Below are 22995 nucleotides of genomic sequence, written 5' to 3'. Positions count from 1 at the left end.
CCTTCCAAGAAGACTGGAAGATCTTAAGCAGAGCTAGGTCACCAGACTATTAACACTAGACTGAAAAACATGCTTCTAAATCTGATTAGAAACTCAGCTTAAACCTTCAGAAATTTGGGCATGTGTCATGGTCACTTACGTTACACCTACATGTTGCTCTTCTCTGTTGCTGTTGTGCACATAGTTCTGATGTTGTGCTGGTATTTCAAGGTCTTTAGAGTCTTGTTTGCTGGGCTTTGCCATTTTGCCCTTGCCTGAGTCTGAAGAATTTGAACACTGTTCTATTACAGGATAAGCTCTGTCATTTATCATGTTCTCTAGGAGAAGTACCCATGTGCTGTAAACTAATCAAAAATATAAAAAGGTGATGAAAGGCAGATTGCATAAAGAACCCTGAAAGCTGCCCTTCGTGAACTAAAATAATGGTGTATTTGTGTTGCTGGAATGAAAGAGTGAAGTACTGAAAAGCCCTGTGAAATTCGCTTCTGAATGGAGCAGATTAGTATACTCACTCAGTCTGCTGTTGATGAGGACTCCAGGTGGATCACCTTTCTCTTGTGTCTCTTCATCATCCTTCAACACTGACTTTATCCACTTCATTTCTTTAGCATGTTCTAAGAACGTCTCCCTGATGTGATGGGACCTTTCATTTCTTTTGCTTCCAGCCTGACATCTGATGTCCGTGTGTCTGTGTAGAACAGGCAGGAGACTGCGCTCTCACACACCCAGTACAGAACATTAAAACTCAGCCTGACTACAGAGTGTCCACCACACCACCCTGAGATGTGCTGAGGACAACAGGATTTATTGCAAAAGTTTACGATACAGCTTTTGAGCCTTGTTTAAAACAAGGTAAATTGAAAGTCAATCTGCTTTTAAGAGCAATGCAACATCTGTCAGCTGCTCAAAGAGACACCTAGTAGGTGAGCTGCTGGGCCGTTGTCCTCAACACTGGACAGGCATAGAGTACTCATTTGGAAAACTAAGGCTTCCGTCCACTGAGCCTTCCCCTCTAGTTCAGCACCAGCAATTGACTTGAGTGACAACATTCAGTTCTTATTAGGTACTCCATATCCCCATCACAAGTACTGTACTACGACACAGATTACACAAGATATGAAACAGCACCACCTAGTGATAATAACCTGTTGTAAAATCATCCCAGCAAGCTCAAAATCGGGGTCTCCAGCCTTTAAGAAGCTTTCTGTTTGCACCTTTCTATCCATCCAATTCATCAGAGGAAAGTCAGTCATATCATTTCTTTAATTGGTAAATTAGCATGAGATTTTAAGTACATCTACAGACCATAAACAGACAATACACTAGAGTTATAAGAGGATTTGTGAATTGAAGTTATGTATATTGACACAATCTATTTATATAATTAAACTGTGAGTCAGAACCATGTTTAATACATGCTCAGGGCTGAAATTGGAATGAAAAATGAATTGCCACAAATAAAGACACTGTAAAAAGTTTTACAAACTCCTTGATAATGGATGTCTCCTATAGGTCACATTGTACACATCATGTGAATGTAGAACTGGGTATTACTGACAGAATTCAGGTTAACTATGCTGCTAAAGGAAGAAAAGAAGTGCCTAAACTTAGATTAAGATCTGATGTTATAAGGCCAATTCTTTAACCCAGCCCTTAAACACTACACCACACATCCTGTGTGCTTCAAGTGGGACTAAAACAAGAGAAAGCCAAACGGCAGGGTTATTCAGCTCTGGCCTACAGAGAATGTCAGCAGCTTTGTCAAGGTTCTGTGTATGTTCATTTTACATTAGCAACAATCATCAAGGGTTCAGGTGAAATGAAAACCACAAAGTTTTGACTCCTGAGAATGCAGATTCTGGCACAAATCATACTAGCCTGATATTATCTTTTCATAATGTATGAATATAACGTCTGCCTTAATCATTGCACCTAATAAAACTATTTGCTTGTTGATAGATGGTATGTTATATGTAGAGTCCCTGTATGATCACTGCTGTACTACTGCTGTACACTACTGTAGAGACCATCCAGCGGCATGATCGTTGCCAAAGAATTTTATTAGCCGTGAAAAATCACAAACAGGAAACTAGAAGTTCTACACATATTCTGCACTCTTCTATGTTTTCTGTTACTGAGAATGTGTGGAATCCACATGACAGAAAAACAAGCTGCAACAGACGGTGATGTGATAGTTCATTCTTAAAACAAGGATAAATAACATTTTGGATTTTGTCAAAATGACACATTCAGGCCTATACAGTTCTGAGTTCAGCAAATAATGACACATGTGCGTTTTAATATACATGTACCAAACATTATCTATAATAAATATTTTATTTTCGGAAGCAGTCCAAAGCGGCATTAATTTTGTGTCGTTAAGTTGTTCGTTTAAACGTTGCGGCCTGCCACACTTCTATTACTTACTGTACATTGAAATTATACTGTTTTTGAACCACAAGCTGTAAAGCCACATCCATCCACAAAGTGGCAGACAGAGCTGCGACTGAGGTTTCCTTCGAAATCGTCCTGTTTGATTCTTCAGGGCCACCGTATCAGTTTACAAACCGGCACTTGATGATCGCAAACAGTAGTGTGTGCGTACTAGCAAGCTAATACTAGCTGGCTAGATAACACAAAGAGAGAGGTTGTTATGCAAATCAAAGACTCCATTTTAGTAAAAATCTGCAAGCACAACATTAGACATGTCTGAAAAAGGAGAAGTTGATTTAACAGGGGCAAAACAGAATACTGGTGTCTGGCTGGTAAAGGTGAGTGTTTCAGCTTGCTAGCCGATTAGCTGGCCCCGTTATATGCTAGCGAGCATATAACCAAGAACCTCTCCCCAAGCTTAGCAAATGCTAGGTGGCTAACCATTTCATAAAAACGGTTTTATCGGGTATGGGTTAAATTGGGCTAGCAAGCTGGTGAGCTAGACCATCAGGAATACAAACGGATGCAGTTTGATATGGCCGATACAGCTAGTTTTGTGCTGTAGCAGACTTCTAGCTAACGGCCTGCGTTAAACTTAGCTACTGTTTTCTGCCTTCAGATGACCATCCAGCTATTTAATGTGACCGTCGCCAGCTGTCACAACCCGTTATGGGATAACTAGCCCTCTGTTACAACGTTATTCGCCAACATATAAGATGTGGTTTTGGATATTTAAATTGTATATCTAGCTTACTGCTTGCTAACGTGAACAGTGTCACTTAACATTTAGGTAACGATTGCCACTATTACCTGCGTGGTTAGATCGCTGAAGTTAGGACATTGTTCGGGGAAATAATGCTTTGATACCTAACTGTCTAATGAGTTGACCCTATATTGACGTCCAAAGACAATTGTAAGGTTTTTCGTATTTATATGATGCATAATGAATCACGTTTGTTACCATGTGTAAACACATATCTTCCTCGTTTTCACACATAGTTCACCAGCAAGTTGAGTTTGCTAGGACATTCCGTCCTTCATGATCGTTATCTTCCTTTTCTAGGTCCCCAAATACCTGTCACAGCAATGGGCCAAGGCCACGGGGAGAGGTGAAGTAGGGAAGCTCAGAATTGGCAAGTAAGTGTAGAGCTTCCCTTAAAATATGGAGCTTCTATTTACCAATCTAAGGTTATGTGTATGAGGTGTTATTGTATAGTATAAGGTAAAATTGTAACCTATACCAGTCGTTCTGGATGAGTAATTTTGATATATGACAGTAATGTCGTTTATGTGTTTATTTTACTAATTTCTAATTTAGTTAAATAAGCAAATAACAAGCTGTTGGTGTTTCTGAATTGTGTGATCTAAGTAATTGTGTTTATATGTGACCATTAATATGGTCAGTGCTGCAGTTCTGCAGTGAGTGTCTGCAGCTAGTAAATTGCCTGAGTGCTTAAATACACTAGCCATGATGCAAGCATATTTAAGAATAAAGCTGATCTGTATTCTTTTTCTTTTAACACAGGAGTCAAGGAAAAGCAGAGGTAAGATGTAGGTTTTTTTAAAGAAGTGAAAAGATTGTGTGCATAAAAAAGGATATGTATTTTAATGCTTTGTGTGCAACTTGGTGTCACTGCTGTTGAATAAAGAGGTGACACTGTGTCTGTTGCTGGGTTTTTGTGGGAATACCAGGTGGGAATATCCATTGATGTCTCAAATCCCGTGGTCAATAATCTTTGAGGATGCAGAAGATTCGCAAGTGGCACAAGCAGGTGGTCTGTGTTTGAAAACAACCTGATTGGTAGGTTGTGGTGACAGTGAGTGTTCATGAATGTGAACCTTGTCCACCCTCCACCCCCCAGGTGTCCTTCACATTGAATGAGGAGCTGACCACAATTAACGCCATTGGGGACAAGGCTGGGCTGGTGCGGGCCCCCCGGGAACACCCGTTCACCATGCAGACGGTCGGGGGCCAGACGCTGGCCGTCTTCACGGAGACCTCGTCAGGTAAGAGCCTCTATCTGCCCACCACTGAACGTGCCAAAAAATGGACCCAACAACACTAGCCACTAGTGTAGCAGGCTCAATTATGACAGACATTACCAGAATCACTGGTGGATTTGCATGTGGGGAAATGGAAGCAGACGCAGCAGCACTCCTTGGCCACTGCCGGCTGTTGAAGATTTCCAAGAGAACACAGATTTACTGGAAAAGGGTATTCAGGCTGTACTATTCCACAATAAAGGCAGTGTAATTTTGCAAAATTTTGATGTTGGTCTCAATGTTGAGTTATAAATTAATTGGAAATACAAGCAAGATGATGTAAAATAGACAAAAGGACAGGTGATGTAATACAGGGCTGCATATCTCCACATGCCCACACGTTTCTATATTTTACTGGAAAACCATCACAAGAAATTAAGCTTCATTGAGGTTTTGCAGAGCGCCATGGGCAAATAATTGAAAAGCCAGCCCTATTGTCCCCGGTAATTACTTGATTCCAGCAGAAACACGCACGGAATGTCAATTGTGGCTTTTTTTATATATCTGCTAGTGTCTGCGCTTTGTGCCCGGGCTTCACGAACCGCAGGTAGTGATTAAACAGTTGCTAAGCAACAGGTTTTTTGCCACAGAAGTAATGATGAATAGAGGGCTCTGCTGAGATGTACAGTGCTGTTAAGCGCCCCTCTCTGCCTCCAAGGTCTGAGGGGCTCAGCCAGCCGCTGCAGATCGGGGTGAAAAAAAGATAACGCCAGCAGCCGTGCCAGAGGCCAGCGGAAAAATAAACAGTTCAGTTACACAACACGATGAATCTTCCCAGCGTCGTGGCAGATGAGTGTTTTGGTGAAGACGGAGGTGTTTCACGGAGAGGAAATTGGTTTTCGTTCCTGTGCGGATGTGTAGCAACCACTGGGGGTTTCTTCTTATTGTTGTTTGGTACACGGTATTGTCCCCCATTTATCAGTTGAGCCCCCCCATGTGTGTGCTCATTTAGTGCAGTGTGAGCAGTGTAGTACTGTGAGTTTTTTTCTCCTCGCTGTTGTCCACATAACCTTCTGAGGGGGAGCACAAAGGAGTTACTTATTATTGTCACAGTTATGAATAACTGTCTATAATAGTACAAAACCGGGGCTGCTGCAGACTGCTGTCACACAGTGCAGTTGGTTCAGATTTGGTATCCCCTTGAAGAAATTGGCAACAACTCACAAGCAACACGGCTCACCTGAACTCGGTCAGAATCCAGTGAATGCACTGTCTCATTAGACCTGTCAGATAGGACATGGAGTTGGCAATGGCCACAAGTTTATTTTGCATTTGCCTCCTTGAATGGAGAGTGGATAGTGTTCTGCTGTGTTAACTGACCTTTGTCCTGCTGAAAGCTGATTGGGGTAAGTACCTCCTGCCCTGGTGGGGGCGCCCTCAGCGCTGTGATTTGGACCCCCACCAGGGTCTGCTGTGATGCTGTGAAGATCGCTCAGCTTGCCTCTCTCTGCTCTGTGCTGGGACGTCCAATCAGGTGTCAGTGGGCTAATCTGTGTGAGATTTTTCAGTGTGTTGACTGCTATTATTCAAGACACCTCTCCTCTATTCAGCTGTAGGTTTGTGTGTTGGCTTTATTGAATGCACACATACTGTATTTCAGAGAAGCCTGGTGCAGTTGTGTTGAAGTTCGATACACAGGCAAAAATTGGCCCTATGTATCAAAGCATAGTGTGGTAATGGGTATTGTCTCATTACTGTAGATTGCTCAATTTTGTTTCTTTGCTTTTGTTGCTTAGTAGACCCTCTTAATCAGGGTGACGTAAGTGATTTGTATTTAAAGATATTATACTTCACTTAGTAATGTGTACAGCTAGAGCAATTCAGCTTAATGACCTTTCCCGGTGGTGAAAATAGTGTCCCATTAGAGATTCATACCTGCATCCTTTGGCTTACGAATCCATTTTCCAAGGCTATATTACACACAGCTTGAAAGGGAAAACATATAACATTGATTTCCTATGCTTTCCTCATAGGATTAGTCTAATTTCAGTCTCAAATGCACGCAGGTTAGACTAACTGAGCTATTTATTATGTATGTCTAGTGGAAGGCTGAGTCACAACTCCCCCTGCAGTTGAGCTGGGGGCGTTTCGAGAGACTTTATTCTGTAATTAGACATTGAGGGTTCAATAAAGGTTGTGGAGCATCATGCTGTGCAGAATGTGTTCAGATTCACTGATCTTTAGGGGATGTGGATCTCCTGCTACAACATGCACAGTGTATGTGATGAGCCATCCAGATGATATATAAGCAAGTCTGCAGTTTGATCTCTCAGAAACGAGTAGGCTCATGTCTCATTTAGAATTTGGGCTTACTCTCGTCGTCCTTTGCAAAAATCCACTGTCAAGCCTGCTGATTTAACTTTTGCCAGTTTGCCTCTGACTTGCGTGATCATTAGCTTAAAGTGTCTCTTGCCGTGAATTGCTGTGCGATAATTCCGCTCTTGTGAGCGCGGAGCTGCCGCTGTTGAGTGAGCCGCTCTCCTCTTTGTCGGAGGACGCGTGTGTGTCATGTGGGTTGGTGTGTGGGCCTCTTCAGTCCTTAAACTGCTGCTTTTGAAATCTCACATTATGCCATACACGCATGTATAGGACCTCTTCATAACAGTGTTGCTCGAATCCATCGGTCAGGTGGCTGCAATCAAACTCGGGTCGCCACCTTTGGACTTGGGTTTGGACTGCTTTAAAGCAGCGAGGCGAAATTGCATGCATCTGGTTGTGATTCTTCCTCCAGCTTTGTGTGTGTGTGTGTGTGTGTGTGTGTGTGTGTGTGTGTGTGTGTGTGTGTGTGTGTGTGTGTGTGCGCGTGTGCACTCTCTTATGTGGCTCTTGTGCATGTGAAATCAGCTTTTGGTGGTTGAATTAACAGATTTTTTTTTTGTGTGAGTGGAGAGGGAAGTCGTGGTGGTTTGATTTATAGAAAAGAATGACTACCCACCTGCTGCTCTAACGCTAAAGTGTTCTTTAGAAATATAGACCTTTTCAATTGCAGGCGGTTCCCTCCCGCTCATAGTAGCTCAGGGACCCTGATCAAAAACGAAAAGTACTTCAAACCACAGATAACCGTTGACCAAAACATATTCTGCTTAGCATCATTAAAAGAGAAAAGGTGGGCATTCATTTATTTAAAGCCGGTCCTTGTTTTACTAAGGACATGAATAAACCGATGGATATACCTCTGCTTTACAAGTGATTTTCGACAGATCAGTGTGTCTGCTCTGCCTTTTGTGAACGGCAGGGTTTTCTCGTACACCAGCTTGCGTTTGCCGTGCTTACAGATCTGAATGCTGTCCGGAGTGTTTTTTTTTTTTGTGATTGGAGTGCTTCCCCCCGTTGCTCCGTTTCCCTTTTACTAACGCCTGGCTGGGGGCGACTCGAGCTCCGGCCCACATAACCCGTGTCCTTGCTGTGACTGTTGAATGACCGTGGCACGTTCTCCCTCTGTAGGGCAGTCAGAAGACAAATCTGACAGCAGCGGCCCAGGTGAGTTGTCGTCCCCCCCCCACCCCCCGAGCACTCAGGGCCCACGCCGGAGTCTAAAGGGTATCAGCCCACAGACACATGCAGAACACAGTAACCGAGTGTGGCTGAACTCTTGACCCGCCCGCCCACCCTCGTCTCCTGCCAGTTTAATTGAATTCTCTCTCATTATGACTTGGTGTAATTATGCAGGGGAAAAAAAACACTACAGTAGATTTTTTTCTTGTTTTTTTTCTTCTTTACAATTTTATAAATAACCTGCAGCCAAATCTGATATTTTCTTTTGCCGATGTGTCAGTACATTGAATGAACCTTGACACAGTCAATATGGTTTCCCAGCCAAACTATTCTTTATATATAGGTTTGTTTGGCGGATGCCCATGTTTATTTGGCAGATGCAACATGTGACTCCAGGACAACTCAATATTACAGTACAAAATAAATAGGAAATTAGCAAGTGCAGCATACCTCGTAGCATACTGCTTCCTAGAAGGCGGAAATCTTGTCCATCTTGGCTTGGCGGTTATTAGCGGTTATGCTGTCTCGCGTAGCATTTTTCTATGGTTAAGAAAATGACAGGTCCTCTTGCAGCTGAGCTCTTTTTGTCTCTCTGACCTCTTATGCACAGGAGTTTACATGGAGCAAAGAGACCATTCATTGTGCCTGTTCCTGAAAACATTGTATTGCATTGGTTTACAGTCATTTAGTAGACTCCTTTGTCCAGACCGACTTCCAGCACAAAAGAACAGAAATGTATCCATGTGGGTTGAATGAGCAACAGTTTCAGAGCAGGCTAACAACTCTCCCAGGCCAGTGAGTGTGAGCATAACCCCATTCAAGCCCTATCACAACTTAACTGGTGCAATCTGACTAGACAAGGGAGGCCAAGTACACTACCATACATCAGTCCCAAGATCTGAAAACAACGTAAGCTTCGTTGTATGTGCCAGGTGCCCTCAACAGACCCTGGATTACAGTGAAGAACCAGCCGCTGTGCTTCCCTGTAGCCTCTTCTGGCCTGGTGGTGGAAGCTAAGTGAGGCTGTGCTTGGTTAGCACATGGATGACGTACCTGCCTGGAAAACTAAGCACTTCCTGCTGTATCGGATGAGCCCTTTAATGACTCTCAGTGGTCGTTCAGGATCTCATGGTGCTTATGGAAATAGTAGTGGTCTTACCCCTGGTGGTCCCGGTCGAAACTCCAAAAATGGCTCTCTCATTCTGGCCTGCTAATCAGCAACATCCCCCCCCGATTAGCTCTCAGAATCCCCATGCTTTCCTTACCTGTGTTGTGTCCCAAAAGCAACACTTCAAACAAGTTTTCAGCTGACCCTCCCGGCCGAATAAAACTGAATAAGTAAACACAGGACCGGTTTGCCGGCAACGGAGGAATTCAAAAATAACCCGGATTGCCGGGGCGCATAATGTTACTCGCATTTCAAATGAGGGCCGCCCACCTGCGAGGTCTCGACTCCCCGCCGTCTCTGGGTTAGCGTTCCGAGCATCCATAGCTAACACGTAATCAGCCCCACAGTCGCTCATCAAAAATGAATGGGGCCTGTCTGCAGGACACAGAGGATCGAGCTCCTCTCTGTGGAGCTGTTGTGTTTGTGGACGCTCCCATTTCCCCCCCCCCCTCGAGGCAGAAGTATGGCCGTAATTCACTTAGCGGCTGCAGATAATTGGATGACAAATTTAATCGAAGCAGCTGCCTTCTTGCTCGCGGAGGTACGCCCCACTTTAATTTAGGCGTCGCCACACGCGCCGCGGTCCGCGTTGTTTCCAGTACATTCTAATCAGGGTATTGTTTAGAATCTAGGCTTATGATGGTAGACAATGATGTCGCTTAATTTTCATTCGACGTGACACACAATAAAGAGTGGTTTTTGTGAGGCATCTGTTGCTGAGAATGAGACGCATCTGTTGTCTTTACAAATGCAGGAATTTAATAAACTGTTGTATCTAACGATTGCAAAACAACTGGAAGGGTTTTCTGTTTGGTTAAGCTATAGTCTCATGTATTAAGAGTTTTCAGACGGATCGCCATCTACTAAAGGATTTCTGCTGGGAAATACTCGATTGACATGTAATTGGTCATCAGGTAATTCTAGTTTGCTCTTATCAAGTGTTAGTGTCCATTCAGGCCTTAGGGAGAAGGGAGTGAGCACAGAATTCTTAAAAATGATTGATCCTATCCATACCCCATTTAATGAAAGGGGCATTTTGTGGTGAACACGCTCCCCACAACAAACTTATTACTGTGACATTTCCTGTAATTTCCCTGAATCTGCAATTAGATAACGTTGAAATAGGTGACACTCAGAGCTGTGTAATGATACCTGCTTTATCTTGTGTGAAACTGAGCGCTTGTCTGCCGCACTGCATTTTGCTTGTCACTAAGGGAGGCATCCTAGGATAGGATAACTAAGAAAATGAACAAAAAAAAAAACGCATAAAGACCGCAAGCGTGTGAAAACTTGTTTAGAACCACAAGTGTTGCACACAGTGCAAATTTGACAGAAGGCGTACGGAGGCAGCACACAATGTATATTCTACAGCCAAGGGAGATTATCGTGCACCATGTTCTAGTCTGTCCTTCTGAGGGATGAATGAGGAGACCATACGCAATGGTGGGACACCACTACCTGCATTGTGATAAAACTCGCAAAACCCACTGAATGCTTTTAGGCAATTTATCATTGGTGCAGCATACAATTACATGAAACGGGTTGTATTGTGTGAATGTAATCATTTTGTCGAGATATATGTTTTGCATTACTGTGCTTTGCTTATTTAGAGAATTAGAGGAGAATTCTGAGAGTAAGGAAAGCTGTAGGAATAAATGAGCCATTTTTCCCTCTCTTTACAGTCTCTGGAGTTGAATGTTTTTTCTTCCTCTCACATTTTCTGTGGCACTTATATTCGAGACACTGAACTAACCTACATAATTACCACTGAAGGAAAATTTAGGCTACTATCTATAAATGCACTGTATCTGCAGACAGCTAAATTATCATTACAATGGGGCATGTCTCCTCAGTTGTAACACTCCAACGGCGGAGATCCTAATCAGTTTTAGAATGGGATATAGATGAATATATCCCCATTTTACATTAGCAGCAGGTGGCTGGCTGAAATTGTGTAAAAGTTTAAAATACATTTCCCCCAGAGAGCATAAACTGGATCAGTTCAGTGATACATAGACTGCATGAAGTGTGTGTGTATGTGTGTGTGTAGCATGTATTAAGAAAAAGGGCTTTATAATGACTAGCCTCCTCATGAAACAGAGTGTAATCTCTGTGCCTGTATGGTGACACCAGCTTTCAAGTTGGTATGAAACAGCAGTCATTTCTCCCTTTAAATGTTTTGTGTCTCTGTTTGAAAAGACAGTCTTCTTTTTTACATACCCAGATTTACATTGTTAAAAATGGCAGCAAGCCACCTATTGTCACACACTCCTACAGATCAGGTTAAATTATTCCCTCTTGTGAGGTATAAAGGAACACTACAATATTCACCAGTCATCACATTTTATTTTATGCAAAAGATATTCACAGGTCAATAGGAACACAAACTGAGTATTCTTTTACAAGTACAAATTGCAACATAGCTTCAAATGTAATCACTTTATGCATGCATTTTTATAAAACATTTACTTATTAATCCTGTTCATATCAGGTGCATCCTTCAGATGGTATCAGCTAAGTTAGTATTATAATACTTATTGTATTTTCTTTTTCTGACAGCAGTCAACAGGTTCTCAGACAGGTACATGAGACTTTCCATATATTATAAATTTGCATGAGAATACTTGACAAATATCAAATATAAAGCAGAACAGATGAGCTTGGATGTATTACTGTTTATGCAGTGTGAAAATCTGAGCAATCCATCAGCATGTTTCAGAAAACCACACATGCATCTCTCCCTGCTGGAAGCAAATTAAGTCTGACAGAAGGTAGCAAAATAAATCTAAACACAGGCAAGAAATATTTACTGCTGATATATAGCTTCCTTTCACAGCAAAGCCTCTTTTGTGAATAGCAGAACAGATAGGGATTTAGGAGTGAAAGGTGCGCGTGAGAAAGGGTAAAGGCGGAACCTTTGTGGGCGTCCTGTGGAGCGGGGGGGACCTCCTCTGCAGGGGGTCACTTGACGAAGTGGAGGGCCTCGGACTGGAGCACGGACCCGCGGCCGCTGTCCAGGCTGGTGAGCAGCCGGTAGCCGCTCCTCAGCGCCAGCATGACGGTCTCCAGCTTGAGGCAATCCAGCGTGCACAGGAAGGTGTTGTCCTGCTTCAGCACCAGCCGCGAGCCCATCTCCGACTTGATGAAGTGGCGGAACTGGATGGCGTTGGACGAGACCTCGAACTCCTCGGGGAAGCCGTCCAGGCGGCTCTTGGAGACCTGCACCAGGCGCGCCTTGACCTTGTCGATGAAGCCGGCGTCGCTGCAGTAGATGCGGAGGCCCTGGGCGCGCTCGGAGTGGTCGGTCACCTCCAGCAGGGCGGGCTCCTGCCGCTGCAGCTGCCGCTGCTCCCAGTCCTGCACCGCCTGCGCCAGCTCGCCCAGCCGGTAGAAGTCGGCCTCCCGCCGCAGCAGCGCCGCCTCCTTGAAGTCGTCGGGCAGCACCAGCTCGCCCAGGCGCAGGAAGTTGAGGACGTGGCGGAAGACGGGGCCGTCGCGGTCGATGAAGGTGTTGCCCATGGCGTCCACGTGCTGCACGGGCTTCTTCCCGCCGGCCAGCTCCTCCAGCAGGGAGCCCGGGTGGCGGGCCAGCGTCTGCCTCTGGGCGGCGTACAGGTAGCCGCCGACGTTGAGCGTGACGGTGGCCGAGGACGGCTTCTTGAAGCTCTTGCTGGGCTGCAGCAGGTCAGGGTTGATCTCCCTCAGCTCGCTCTCCATCCTTTTGAGGTTCCATTCCATGCCGCTCGCGCGCGCCCTGCCTCCCCTGGAGTGCGTGCTTTTGTGTGCGAGAGCGGATCGGGAGCGCAGCCGAGGGGGGTGTTGGGGAGGGTGCGGGGGGGTGGGGTGTGAAGGCTGTCAGCGGCTCGGGAGCCTCTCAAAGGCGCTCCGGCAAAAGGGGCGGAGCCACTCACTCAGCCTCCATTCTGAAGGCAGGATTTAATCACCGCTCTCTTTTTTTTCCCCCCGCTTGCCGCTGCTGCCGCCGCTGCTGGTGCGCTGGAACAATTAGAGCTCCCTCCCCCCTCTCCCACATCCCACCCCCCCCCCCCCCACCCCCCCCAAATGAAGAGTGTCCTCAGCTCTGCCTCACATGAGAAAACACAGGAGAGGGAGGAAGTCACAGGGAGCAGACCCAGCCGACAAACTGGGGTGGCGAGAGAACGGGAAGAGAGGTGCTCGGAACTGTCGAGTGACTACGCGGCAGTGCCATAAGCACAGTGCCTAAGGACGGCATTGCAATTAAAGCCGTGGGGCCCGGCTCCACATGCGCTCCTGTTTTATTCAGTGTTGGCTGTTGGCGTCGCTATCAGGAATTCAGGCCCGACAGAAATGTACAGGGCACATTTGCAATTTATGTCTCTCAGCATCTCAGATGTCTCACCGTTGAAGAAGTCCCTTAAAATAAGGCCTAGAAAATGATATATCTGCTTCATTAAGTAATGTGGTTTTCATTTTCGCACATACAGACAAAGAAATGACCAAGTTTGCCCTTGTCGGTGTGGAACTGAACACTTGTAGTGGTGAAGGTGCACCTGTTTTTATGAGCTTTGGGTTGTGGGTAATTTGCTAATTACCTTGATTTTACCTTGTTTACCTGTTATACGCTTGGTCTACAAGAATGGGAAAGGGCACGTCAGAATATCAGCTTTTCAGGGTTATTATTGATAATTACTGATAACCATTTTGTACACAATGAAAACAAAGTTATCAAACTTTCCTTCTCAAGTTATTTTTCAGATTATGGCTCATGTTCTTTTGCACGTTTTTTGCTCATTGCACTGCACACAGTTGAATTGCAGCTCCAGGTCAGGAGGAGTGTAACTTTAGCATTATTAGAGAGAGCGTAAGGTCCATGAATTACCGAGCTGTCTGTGAAACCCCGGCGCTAGACAAACCCGTCAGCTCCCAGGCTGAGGTAATTAGTCGTGAAATCGCCGTTTATTCCGGAGATGCACCTTTCGGAAACACAGGCGACACAGAGTTGTTTTCTGAGGGTTCCAGCTCAGCTTGAATGCTCTAAGCATTCCAGCGGCATCATCTCAGAGAAGAAAAGGGCACTTAGTTAGGTAGTTAGTTTGGCAGCGATGCAAGGTCTCATCTGGGACCAAAGAGCATGGATGTACTTCCCTCCCAGAACAAAAACAGCATCGCGCAAGCTTGTCTTTCATCTGAACATCAGACATTGTTAACTTATTTGGTTATGACTCATTTTCAACATCAGTTTTTTTTTTTCCCTCCTCGCATGGACCCAGAATAAGCCTACAGTGCATTTACATATATATTGAACTGTGACTTTAGTTTGTTCATAAAGGGCTTTATTTTTTCCTCGAAACATTAAAATACATACAGTACGCCTACTGGTGTATTTACCTACTGGTGCGTTTGGTTCACAGTTTAATGGCTGAACTCAATTAGAATTCGCTGTAAGGTTACATATGAAAATTGTTTTAATAAATAATGTACAATGGATTTCTGGAAACTGCAAAGAAACAAACTAAATCTATAATGTCTTTTTGGTAAATTGTAGATTTGTTTAATCTTTTTAATGTGATACAAAATCTAATGCAAAAACCTAATATTTTGGGCAGTCACATTTATTATACACACACACATACACAGAGACAAATGCATTCCATGCTGTCTTTCTGCGCCACTGAAGGAACTAGCTGTGGAAATGTGTGTCAGGGTAGCTGAGTAAAGGAACTGCAGACTAATTATGGTGAAATCTCGGAGCTGGTCCCCGAGGGCGCCTGTCTGCATGTCGGTCTCTCTCAGCGCCTGCTGCAGGCACAGAAACAGAGCGAGACTGTCCTCGCAGGCAGAGCTAAGGCTGATCTTCCAGGAGCCCTGTCACAGAGCCTCTTCTGTTTATTAAAGCTTTGTAACCAGCTAACATTTCATTCGCTCATTAGATGAGACCCGTTCTATGTGAACATGCAGCCAGGGTTGGACACAGGCTTTGGATTAGATTGGATTCAGATGCAATCTGTAATGTTCGCAATTATGTGAATTAATATTGATGTCCGTGACAGAAGTAAGAGGTTCATTTACCCTGCCATAGGTCAGCGGCAGGGTAATTTATTATTATGTTGGGAAGTGCCAAATGTTCTACTGTCCATCAGTGTATTTGCTTGTATGTAAAGTCTGTTCTATTTTGGACTTCACATTCGGTTGAGATGAGGGACCGGCTATTTTGGCAAACATAAATTGAAGTTGTGCAAGGTTGATGCTTTAATGAGATGAGAGGGGTAACCTTAACACTCCTTGTTCAATAGCACCCTGCTGTTTGTGTATTCTGTAATAGCATTTTTTACAGATTTCACAGCACCCAGCAATAACGTTGATAAGCATAGCAGTAATCCAGTTGGCGATAGATGCTTTTCCCCCTCCACACTCATTTCAGATATGCAGCTATCCAGAAGGGCTGTTGGTGGGTCACCCCTCCAAACGGACAGAGCTGGAATAAAAGACAGTATCTTTGATACAGTGCCGTATCTTTCATGAAATACAGTATCTGAGAAAATGCAGTATCTTTCACAAAAACCTTGATTAAAGAAAGTATCTTTGAGAAAAAAATGTATCTTTGACATGGCGTAGTATCTCTGATAAAAGACAGTATCCTTGGCACAATGCAGTATAAAACCTTTACTAAATACTGTATAAAAGCTTTGATTAAAGACAGTATCTTTGATAAAAGACAGTATCTGTGATGAAGTCCACAGTGGGGTGAATGAAGTGAAGGGGGCTGCAGAGTACTGGATGTCATGTCACTGAATCTGACACAGTATGAACAGTATCTATGATGTGTAAATGTGCCACAGATTAACTGCATCTATGTTTGCATATTGTTAGCAATCAGGCCGATGTACATACTGTTATGCAAGTGCTGTGTGACATTTACATGATACATTCCTAATTGATGGCAATAAGGTTGAAACTGGCTGCAGCAGGCAGGGCTTGATGTTTTTCTGTGAGAGCCTTTTATTATGACTGACTACCATGGACATTTTTATTTATATAAATTGGGATGTTAATAGCATTTATTCTTCATGAAGCAATAACTGAAAATCATACACTCATCATATCTGGGAAAGAGAGTGAGAGATATTTATGCTTATGAAAATTGTCTTTGAAGTATTGATATTACAATAAATCAATTTGCTCTTTTAGATACCGTATGATGAAAATGATGTGGTTAAGTTGTGATAAAGGTAACCTTGCTTGACCTCAGCCAAATATTTTCCTACGGTTCATAATGACCCACAATACCCCTGTGGTGTTCACCTACAAAAAAAATCCTTAAGGGCGCATACTACAGACATGCTGTGGAGGCTTTTAAGCTTGCTTATATTCCCTTTTACTCTTTTACTTTTGAATTTGCTGAGAAGCATCTCCATACTTCTTGTGCCCTTTGTAAAGTTCTTTCCATTCTGGCAATTGAAGTACCTCAGATGGCTGAGGTGTGAAATGCAGTCCTCTGGGGATGCGTAAGGGTTGCGGTGTCTTCCAGTTGAAGAGATACAAAACTCTCTCTGCTGATCTGGATTGACATGTGAGTCAGAGCGGATGAGTTGGGTGTGCTCCAGCCGTGGGCGTAGGGGGGCTGCATTTCTGAACGCGGAGGAGGAAGGGTAATCTAAAGAGACTGGCCTTTAGGCAGACCAAAGGCAGGCCCGGTGCAACATGGGAAGGGGGGGGGCGGCCGCCTTCCCTCCGCCAACCCCGCAGCCCGAAGCGAGAAAGCACTCCACCGCCGCCCCCTGACACACTCCGTTACGCAATCCCCCCCGTAGCCGGCGTCCGCATGGGAGACGGAGCACGTGGCTCCGCGGTGGGGCTCTCCACGGCGCCCACTCGCGCGGGGACCGGCGTTATTTTTCCGAGGGAAACAGCTTCTGTTTGTGGCGGAACCCGAAACGAGGGCCGCCGCGTGCGGGCCCCCGACCTTCGGCCCGCTGCCTCCCGGCTGCCCGTGAAGCAAATGGGCACTTCAGTCAAACCGTGCCGCGTGGAAACGCGGAGCGTGGGCGTGTTTGTGGAGCTCTTACAACAAGTGCAGCCACAGCCGCCACATATTGATTGCAGTTAAGTGCGTCCATTACGAGAAAGGCAGTGATGAATTTTTTGTGAGCGAGCCTTCGGCTCCCGAGCTCCCGGCGTTAAAACCCCTCTCGTCGGAGAGATTTTATTCAATTTCTGCCATGGTTCAATTGACAACGGTTATGGATATATGGGGAAAGGGAGGCCTGGATTCTAACGGCACTCCAGGCCTGGAGTGCCTCGGGGTGAGCCGGCTTTATCGGGCCGCCTTGGATGCTTTGAACGGAGACGTACAAGCTTGAGTAAAACCGGCGTTTGTGGCAGGCAAAATTTAGCGTGTTCATGCACAGACATGGCCGCTGCTCTCTCCAGGATGGCCCGAGCACTGTGATTATGGAGGAAACCGCTAGGCCAATTGCAGAGCTCCAAATGTCAAGTTGATTTCACAAATGCACCCCCCCCTTGAGCAACAATACAGAGCGCTCATTTGCAGGCAGACAGATGATACAGATGAGTAAAATTTTCCCTGTTTATTGTGTCCTTTGGGATAGCAGTTAGCCTGGTCTGACCAGACCTCACTGATCATGTGGAACGGTAATCAGTGTGGTCTGACGAGACCTCACAGATTTCATGGGCCAGCAATACACATCGTCCGACTAGATTTCACAGACTTTTCTATGAAGGAGATGATCACACACAGAAGGGCCTTCCTCATGAAAATCCTGTGTTGTGAGGGCGTGAGCACTGATAAAGCGCATTTACACACCATGATTGTAAGGCTTACACCACAGGAGACGGACGGAATCTAACGTCTGACTGATTACTTTGTCTCGTTGTTCTTTGAAGATAAGATAGCCCTGGAAGGAGTGGTGGTCCAGCGTGCTGAATGCAGACCAGCGGTCAGTGAGAACTACATGAGGCTAAAGAAGTGAGTATGGCTGGAGCTTCTTTCTCTCACTCCGCTTGTGCACGTGGTTTCCTTAAAAATGTGCTGCCGTGGGTCTCGGGAGTTACAGTATCAAGAGAGTGTATAATTACCATTATCTCCGACTGACTAAGACTCGTGCTGTCGGGCTGTTAGATGAACGGGCAAAGCTGTCGCCTCTGTGCTCTGAGGTTGCTGTCGTGCTTTTCGCTCTCCCACCGCAGGCTGCAGATAGAGGAGTCTTCCAAACCAGTTCGGCTGTCCCAGCAGCTGGAGAAGGCCGTCACCACCAACTACAAACCTGTGTCCAATCATAATTACAATGTAAGGGCAGTCTTGTCTGTGTGTGCGTGTGCGTTTGCATGAGTGTGTGTTCACACTTTTGATGTCGGTGTGTCTTCTTTTCTCTTGTATTTGTGTGTGTCGGTCTGTGTGTGCGTGTCAGTTTTAATGTGGGTATGTCTTTGTTCAGTAATTCTCATCTGGATATGTATGCGTGCGTATGTGTGCACGTGTTCGCACTTTTGGTTCAGGTTTATCTTTGCCTGTGTGTATCTTCTCTTCCTCAGTATGTGTGTGTGTGTGTGTGTGTGTGTGTGTGTGTGTGTGTGTGTGTGTGTGTGTGTGTGTGTGTCCTCACCGTCTCTGTGTGTGTGCTCCACGTGCAGGTGGAGTATGAGAAGAAGAAGAAGGAGGAGGGCAAGCGGGCGCGAGCGGACAAGCAGCAGGTCCTGGACATGCTGTTCTCTGCCTTCGAGAAGCACCAGTACTACAACATCAAGGACCTGGTGGACATCACCAAGCAGCCCGTGGTAAGGGCCACAGTGCACACACATTCCGACAGCTCACACACCACAGGACCCAATCGCACATGAATGACTGATGTATGGGGGCATACGTGGATTTCCTTGTCTAGTCAGGTTGCCCAAGTTAACTTGTTGTAGGGTTTGAATAGTGTTACGCTCATACTCACTAGTCTGGGAGAGTTGTTAGCCTGGTCTGACACTGTTGCTCATCTAACTTGAATGGATACACTTATGTTCTATTGTGCTGGAAGGCGCTCTGGATAAAAGCGTCTGCTAAATGAATGTAATGTAATGTAACATGAAGACCGTAAAGGCTGATCTCACCCAGACTTCACAACAGGACATCATCTCCACACAGCTAAGTCACCCTGTCTATACAAGCATATCACATATCACATGGTCACAACCACAAGAAAATGTAAACTATAGTGTGTGGTATGCAGAATGTTGAACATGCGTAGGCTCGGAATGCCAAACTTTTATCAAGGAAAAATCAGAAAGACTATCATTCCGTTCAAAATCCCATCCACTAGAGACACCTAGTGGCCAGTGTAATGAACCAGGAGACATTCATTTACTGCACTGGAAGAGTAAGAAGTACGTTTTAATATCCATTTGGATGTACTCCGTAAATTTTCTTGACGAAAAGGAAGAAAAAATTAAATGTTTTAATTTATTTTGGTGGTGGCATTTAAAGGGTAACAAAAAATAACATTTCCATTTCATGTTGCTACTTACCATAACTTTAGTAGGTATCCGTATTTAAGACCTTTGCTTATTTTAATAACGAGAACACAAACAAATTCTAAATCCCTTCAATCAACATGCATAACAGATCTGTACCCAACATTCCTTCCAAACGTTTTTGATGACTATAGAGTAAAATGTCAAAAGAATACTTTGTAATTACGCCCCACGCTTCTGCGGTCTGCGCTAAGCGCGCCTTCTTGTAATTTTCCGTTTCTTTCTCGACATGTGTAATGGCAGTGAACTGCCTTAATGAAGTTTTTAAAAAAATCACGGCGCGGCTGTCAGGCGTTGAAGAGGTGGGAAGATGGACCGAGTCTCGCATTTTTGAATTTTTATGAGCATGAGTGGTGTCTTTTGTTGATTGGGAGGATGAGAATCTGTCGGCTGGGCCAGATGGCTGAAGCGCAGGAAAGAGAGCGCGCGGGTGATTCAGAGCGCTGGCTGGTGTGAATCCCAGCGGGCGCTCGTTGGAAGCACGGCGGCGGTGGCGGCGGTAACGGCAGCATCCATCCCGCCTGGCAGCCGGGCCCAAGCAGCCGCTGTGGAGGTTTTCTTTTTTCTGTCAGATGTGGAAGGGACAGATCGGGCACTCCCGACGCCACCTGATAAAACAGGAGTGTATGTGCCCCGCTTTCGCTCTCCTCCCCAGCGGTCTCACCCTTTATGTAACAGCCGCTATGAATCAATGCTCCTAAATAGGCAGGACTGTGGGCTCTGACGCTTTTACTCATCCCATTATGTGAGCAGTTGCAGTTTATTTAAAAAGGTATGAAAAAAAAAATCACCCATCTGTCACATGATGGCTGCTGTGATGGCTCGTGGCTGTTGGAGATTATAGTTTGGAACGGTGGGTGTCTGGAGTACCAGCTGTTTGGGTGAAAAGGCCTTTGTTGCCCTGTCTGTGGACTGAGTCAAACCCCAGCATGAAGTGCTCTGCCTGGTCTCTCGTGATGTAGACTTACCCCTGCCTGGTCTCTCGTGATGTAGACTTACCCCTGCCTGTCTCTCGTGATGTAGACTTACCCCTGCCTGTCTCTCGTGATGTAGACTTACCCCTGTCTGTCTGTCTCTTGCTGTAGACTTGCTGTCTGTCTCTGTAGACTTGCAGTACCAGTCAAAAGTTTGGACATTTTTTTCTTTTCTTATTTTTTTTACTATTTTCCACATTTCAGAATATTACTGAACAGGGGCGATTCTAGGATCAGACCTTTAATGAGATGTGGCATGCATACAGTGCCTTGCAAAAGTGTTCAACCCCTCTGCTAAATCACTCATTTCACTGGATAACAATTAAAATATCATATATAGATAAATATTAATGTATTAATTTATGACAATAATACTTGATGAATTACAATGAATTACTAGTAAATAACATGAGTTTTTAGGGGTGCTGAGATGAAATTTAAGTGTGTTTTAGCACCCCTACAAAGCGTCTAAAATCACCAGTGTTACTGAAAACATCAAAATCATGAAATAATAGAAATGGAATTAGGAAGTGACCAAAAAACATGTTATGAACAAAACATCTTAAATTTTAAATTCTTCAAAATAGGCCAAATATTTTTTTTTAAATTAAAATGTTTTTTGCAAAGAAATTCAGACATCATCAACTTCACTATATTTGTCTAAGAAACAAATTTCAAGCATTTAAGCATAATCCTTCAGATCAAAATCCATTCAAGTGCATGTTTCCCATTATCTTAATCAGGTACACTATATGGACAAAAGTATTCGGACGCCTGACCATTACATTGTAATGACATTGTATTCAAATACATATGCTTTAATATGGAGTCGGTCCCCCTTTTGCAGCTATAACAGCTTCCACTCTTCTTGGAATGCTTTACACAAGATTTTGGAGTGTTTCTGTGGGAATTTGTGCCCATTCATTCTGTAGAGCATTTATGAGGTCAGGCACTGATGTTGGACGAGAAGGCCTGGCTCACAATTTCCGTTCCAGTTCATCCCAAAGGTGCTGGATGGGGTTGAGGTCAGGGCTCTGTGCGGGCCAGTCAAGTTCTTCCACACCAAACCATGTCTTTATAGTCCTTGCTTTGTGCACTGGGGCACAGTCATGTTGGAATAGAAAAAGGCCTTCCCGAAACTATTACCACGAAGTTGGAAGCATACCATTGTCCAAAATGTCTTGGTATGCTAAAGCATTAAGATTGCCCTTCACTGGAGATATAGTCCATATAATGTATGTCCAAACCTTTGAGTGGCACTTCTGCCCCTCTCTCTCGCCCTACTTACCTCTGCCTGTCTGTCTCTCACTGTAGACGTACCTAAAGGAGATCCTCCGCGACATTGGGATCTACAACGTGAAGGGCACCCACAAGAACACGTGGGAACTGCGACCGGAGTACCGCCATTACCAGGGGGAGGAGAAGAGCGACTAGCCTGGGACCACCCGCCGAAGGGAGGCCACACCCACAGAGCACCTGTTTCTGCTGCGTTCGCTGGGGCTTACTTACGTTACTTAAAAGCAGTGACCACAGTGTTGACCTTTTCTTTAACTTCCATTTTTAATAAGCCGTTTCCGAAGCACAGCTTTACCGCGTGACTGCACGGGGGCCGTGGCTTTTCTCAGAACGCTTTTTCCGTGCTCTCTAAATCATGACTGCTTTTTAAATAAAGGATTTTGTTCCTCGACCGTAGCCACGAATGTGTGGTTTAGTAATTCTGCTTGGTAGCAGAGGCAGGCTCAGTGAACTGGGCCCAGCGTACAGTGTGAAGAGAAACCTGCTCTGGGAGGGTGCGTATTCTCTGCCCCTCCACTTTTGACACATACTTTGTAATGTAGCTTGTCAAATAAATGTTGGTGTTTTGGATCTTTCAGTTCAGTACTTTTTTCGGGAATGGGGAGGTCAGAGCGGACAGTGTACAGTCATTTTTGTACACCTTTAACTCGGTACTTGAATTGCATGTCTCGTTTCAAATGTAAAACATCACCTTTCTGCTAACCTCATAAGAAAATTATGCTAATAGAATGGTACATATCAACATTACAGATGAGCCTCCGGATGAAAAGATGCAAGTTTACTTTCTATCCAGAACCACTTGTAATAACCAAATAATTTTGCACTTGAATGTTGTACTCCACAAGTAAATATGTCATTTCATTTAGGATTTTCAGACAGAGCTAGGGGGTTGCTAGCATGCTCTTTTTTGATTTGGCCATTTACATGGAAGACAAATACTGTTCTACAATCACAGAGGTGTGTGTGGACACAGCTCTTAAAGTAGCCTGATGAGTGTGCCTTCCCATTGAAACTGTGCTGCAAATTGCAGTCACACACCTTAACAGTTTAATCTCATCAAGTATATTACAT

The 22995-nt window shown here is 44.7% G+C and overlaps 2 protein-coding genes across 3 annotated transcripts; one reads left to right on the top strand and one right to left on the bottom strand.

The window, feature by feature from the left end:
* Nucleotides 1-2573: 2573 nt before the first annotated feature.
* LOC118789141 (general transcription factor IIF subunit 2) lies at nt 2574-22672 on the top strand. Of its 2 annotated transcripts, XM_036545467.1 has the most exons (9): nt 2574-2771; nt 3497-3570; nt 3959-3977; nt 4296-4440; nt 7921-7956; nt 18026-18107; nt 18329-18428; nt 18773-18916; nt 21943-22672. In XM_036545467.1, the coding sequence occupies exons 1-9, from the start codon at nt 2706-2708 to the stop codon at nt 22060-22062; spliced, it is 786 nt and encodes a 261-aa protein (XP_036401360.1). In that variant the 5' UTR covers nt 2574-2705; the 3' UTR covers nt 22063-22672. The 2 variants fall into 2 exon arrangements, with proteins under 2 accessions (XP_036401360.1, XP_036401361.1); XM_036545468.1 differs by lacking the exon at nt 7921-7956.
* Nucleotides 11241-12920, bottom strand: LOC118789142 (BTB/POZ domain-containing protein KCTD4-like). The gene has a single exon (XM_036545469.1). It carries the CDS (start codon nt 12875-12877, stop codon nt 12101-12103), a length of 777 nt encoding a protein of 258 aa, XP_036401362.1. The 5' UTR covers nt 12878-12920; the 3' UTR covers nt 11241-12100.
* Nucleotides 22673-22995: the final 323 nt, after the last annotated feature.

Source organism: Megalops cyprinoides, chromosome 14 (genome assembly GCF_013368585.1).
Source record: "Megalops cyprinoides isolate fMegCyp1 chromosome 14, fMegCyp1.pri, whole genome shotgun sequence".
NCBI lineage: Eukaryota > Metazoa > Chordata > Actinopteri > Elopiformes > Megalopidae > Megalops > Megalops cyprinoides.
This window is presented reverse-complemented; position numbering and strand designations above follow the sequence as displayed.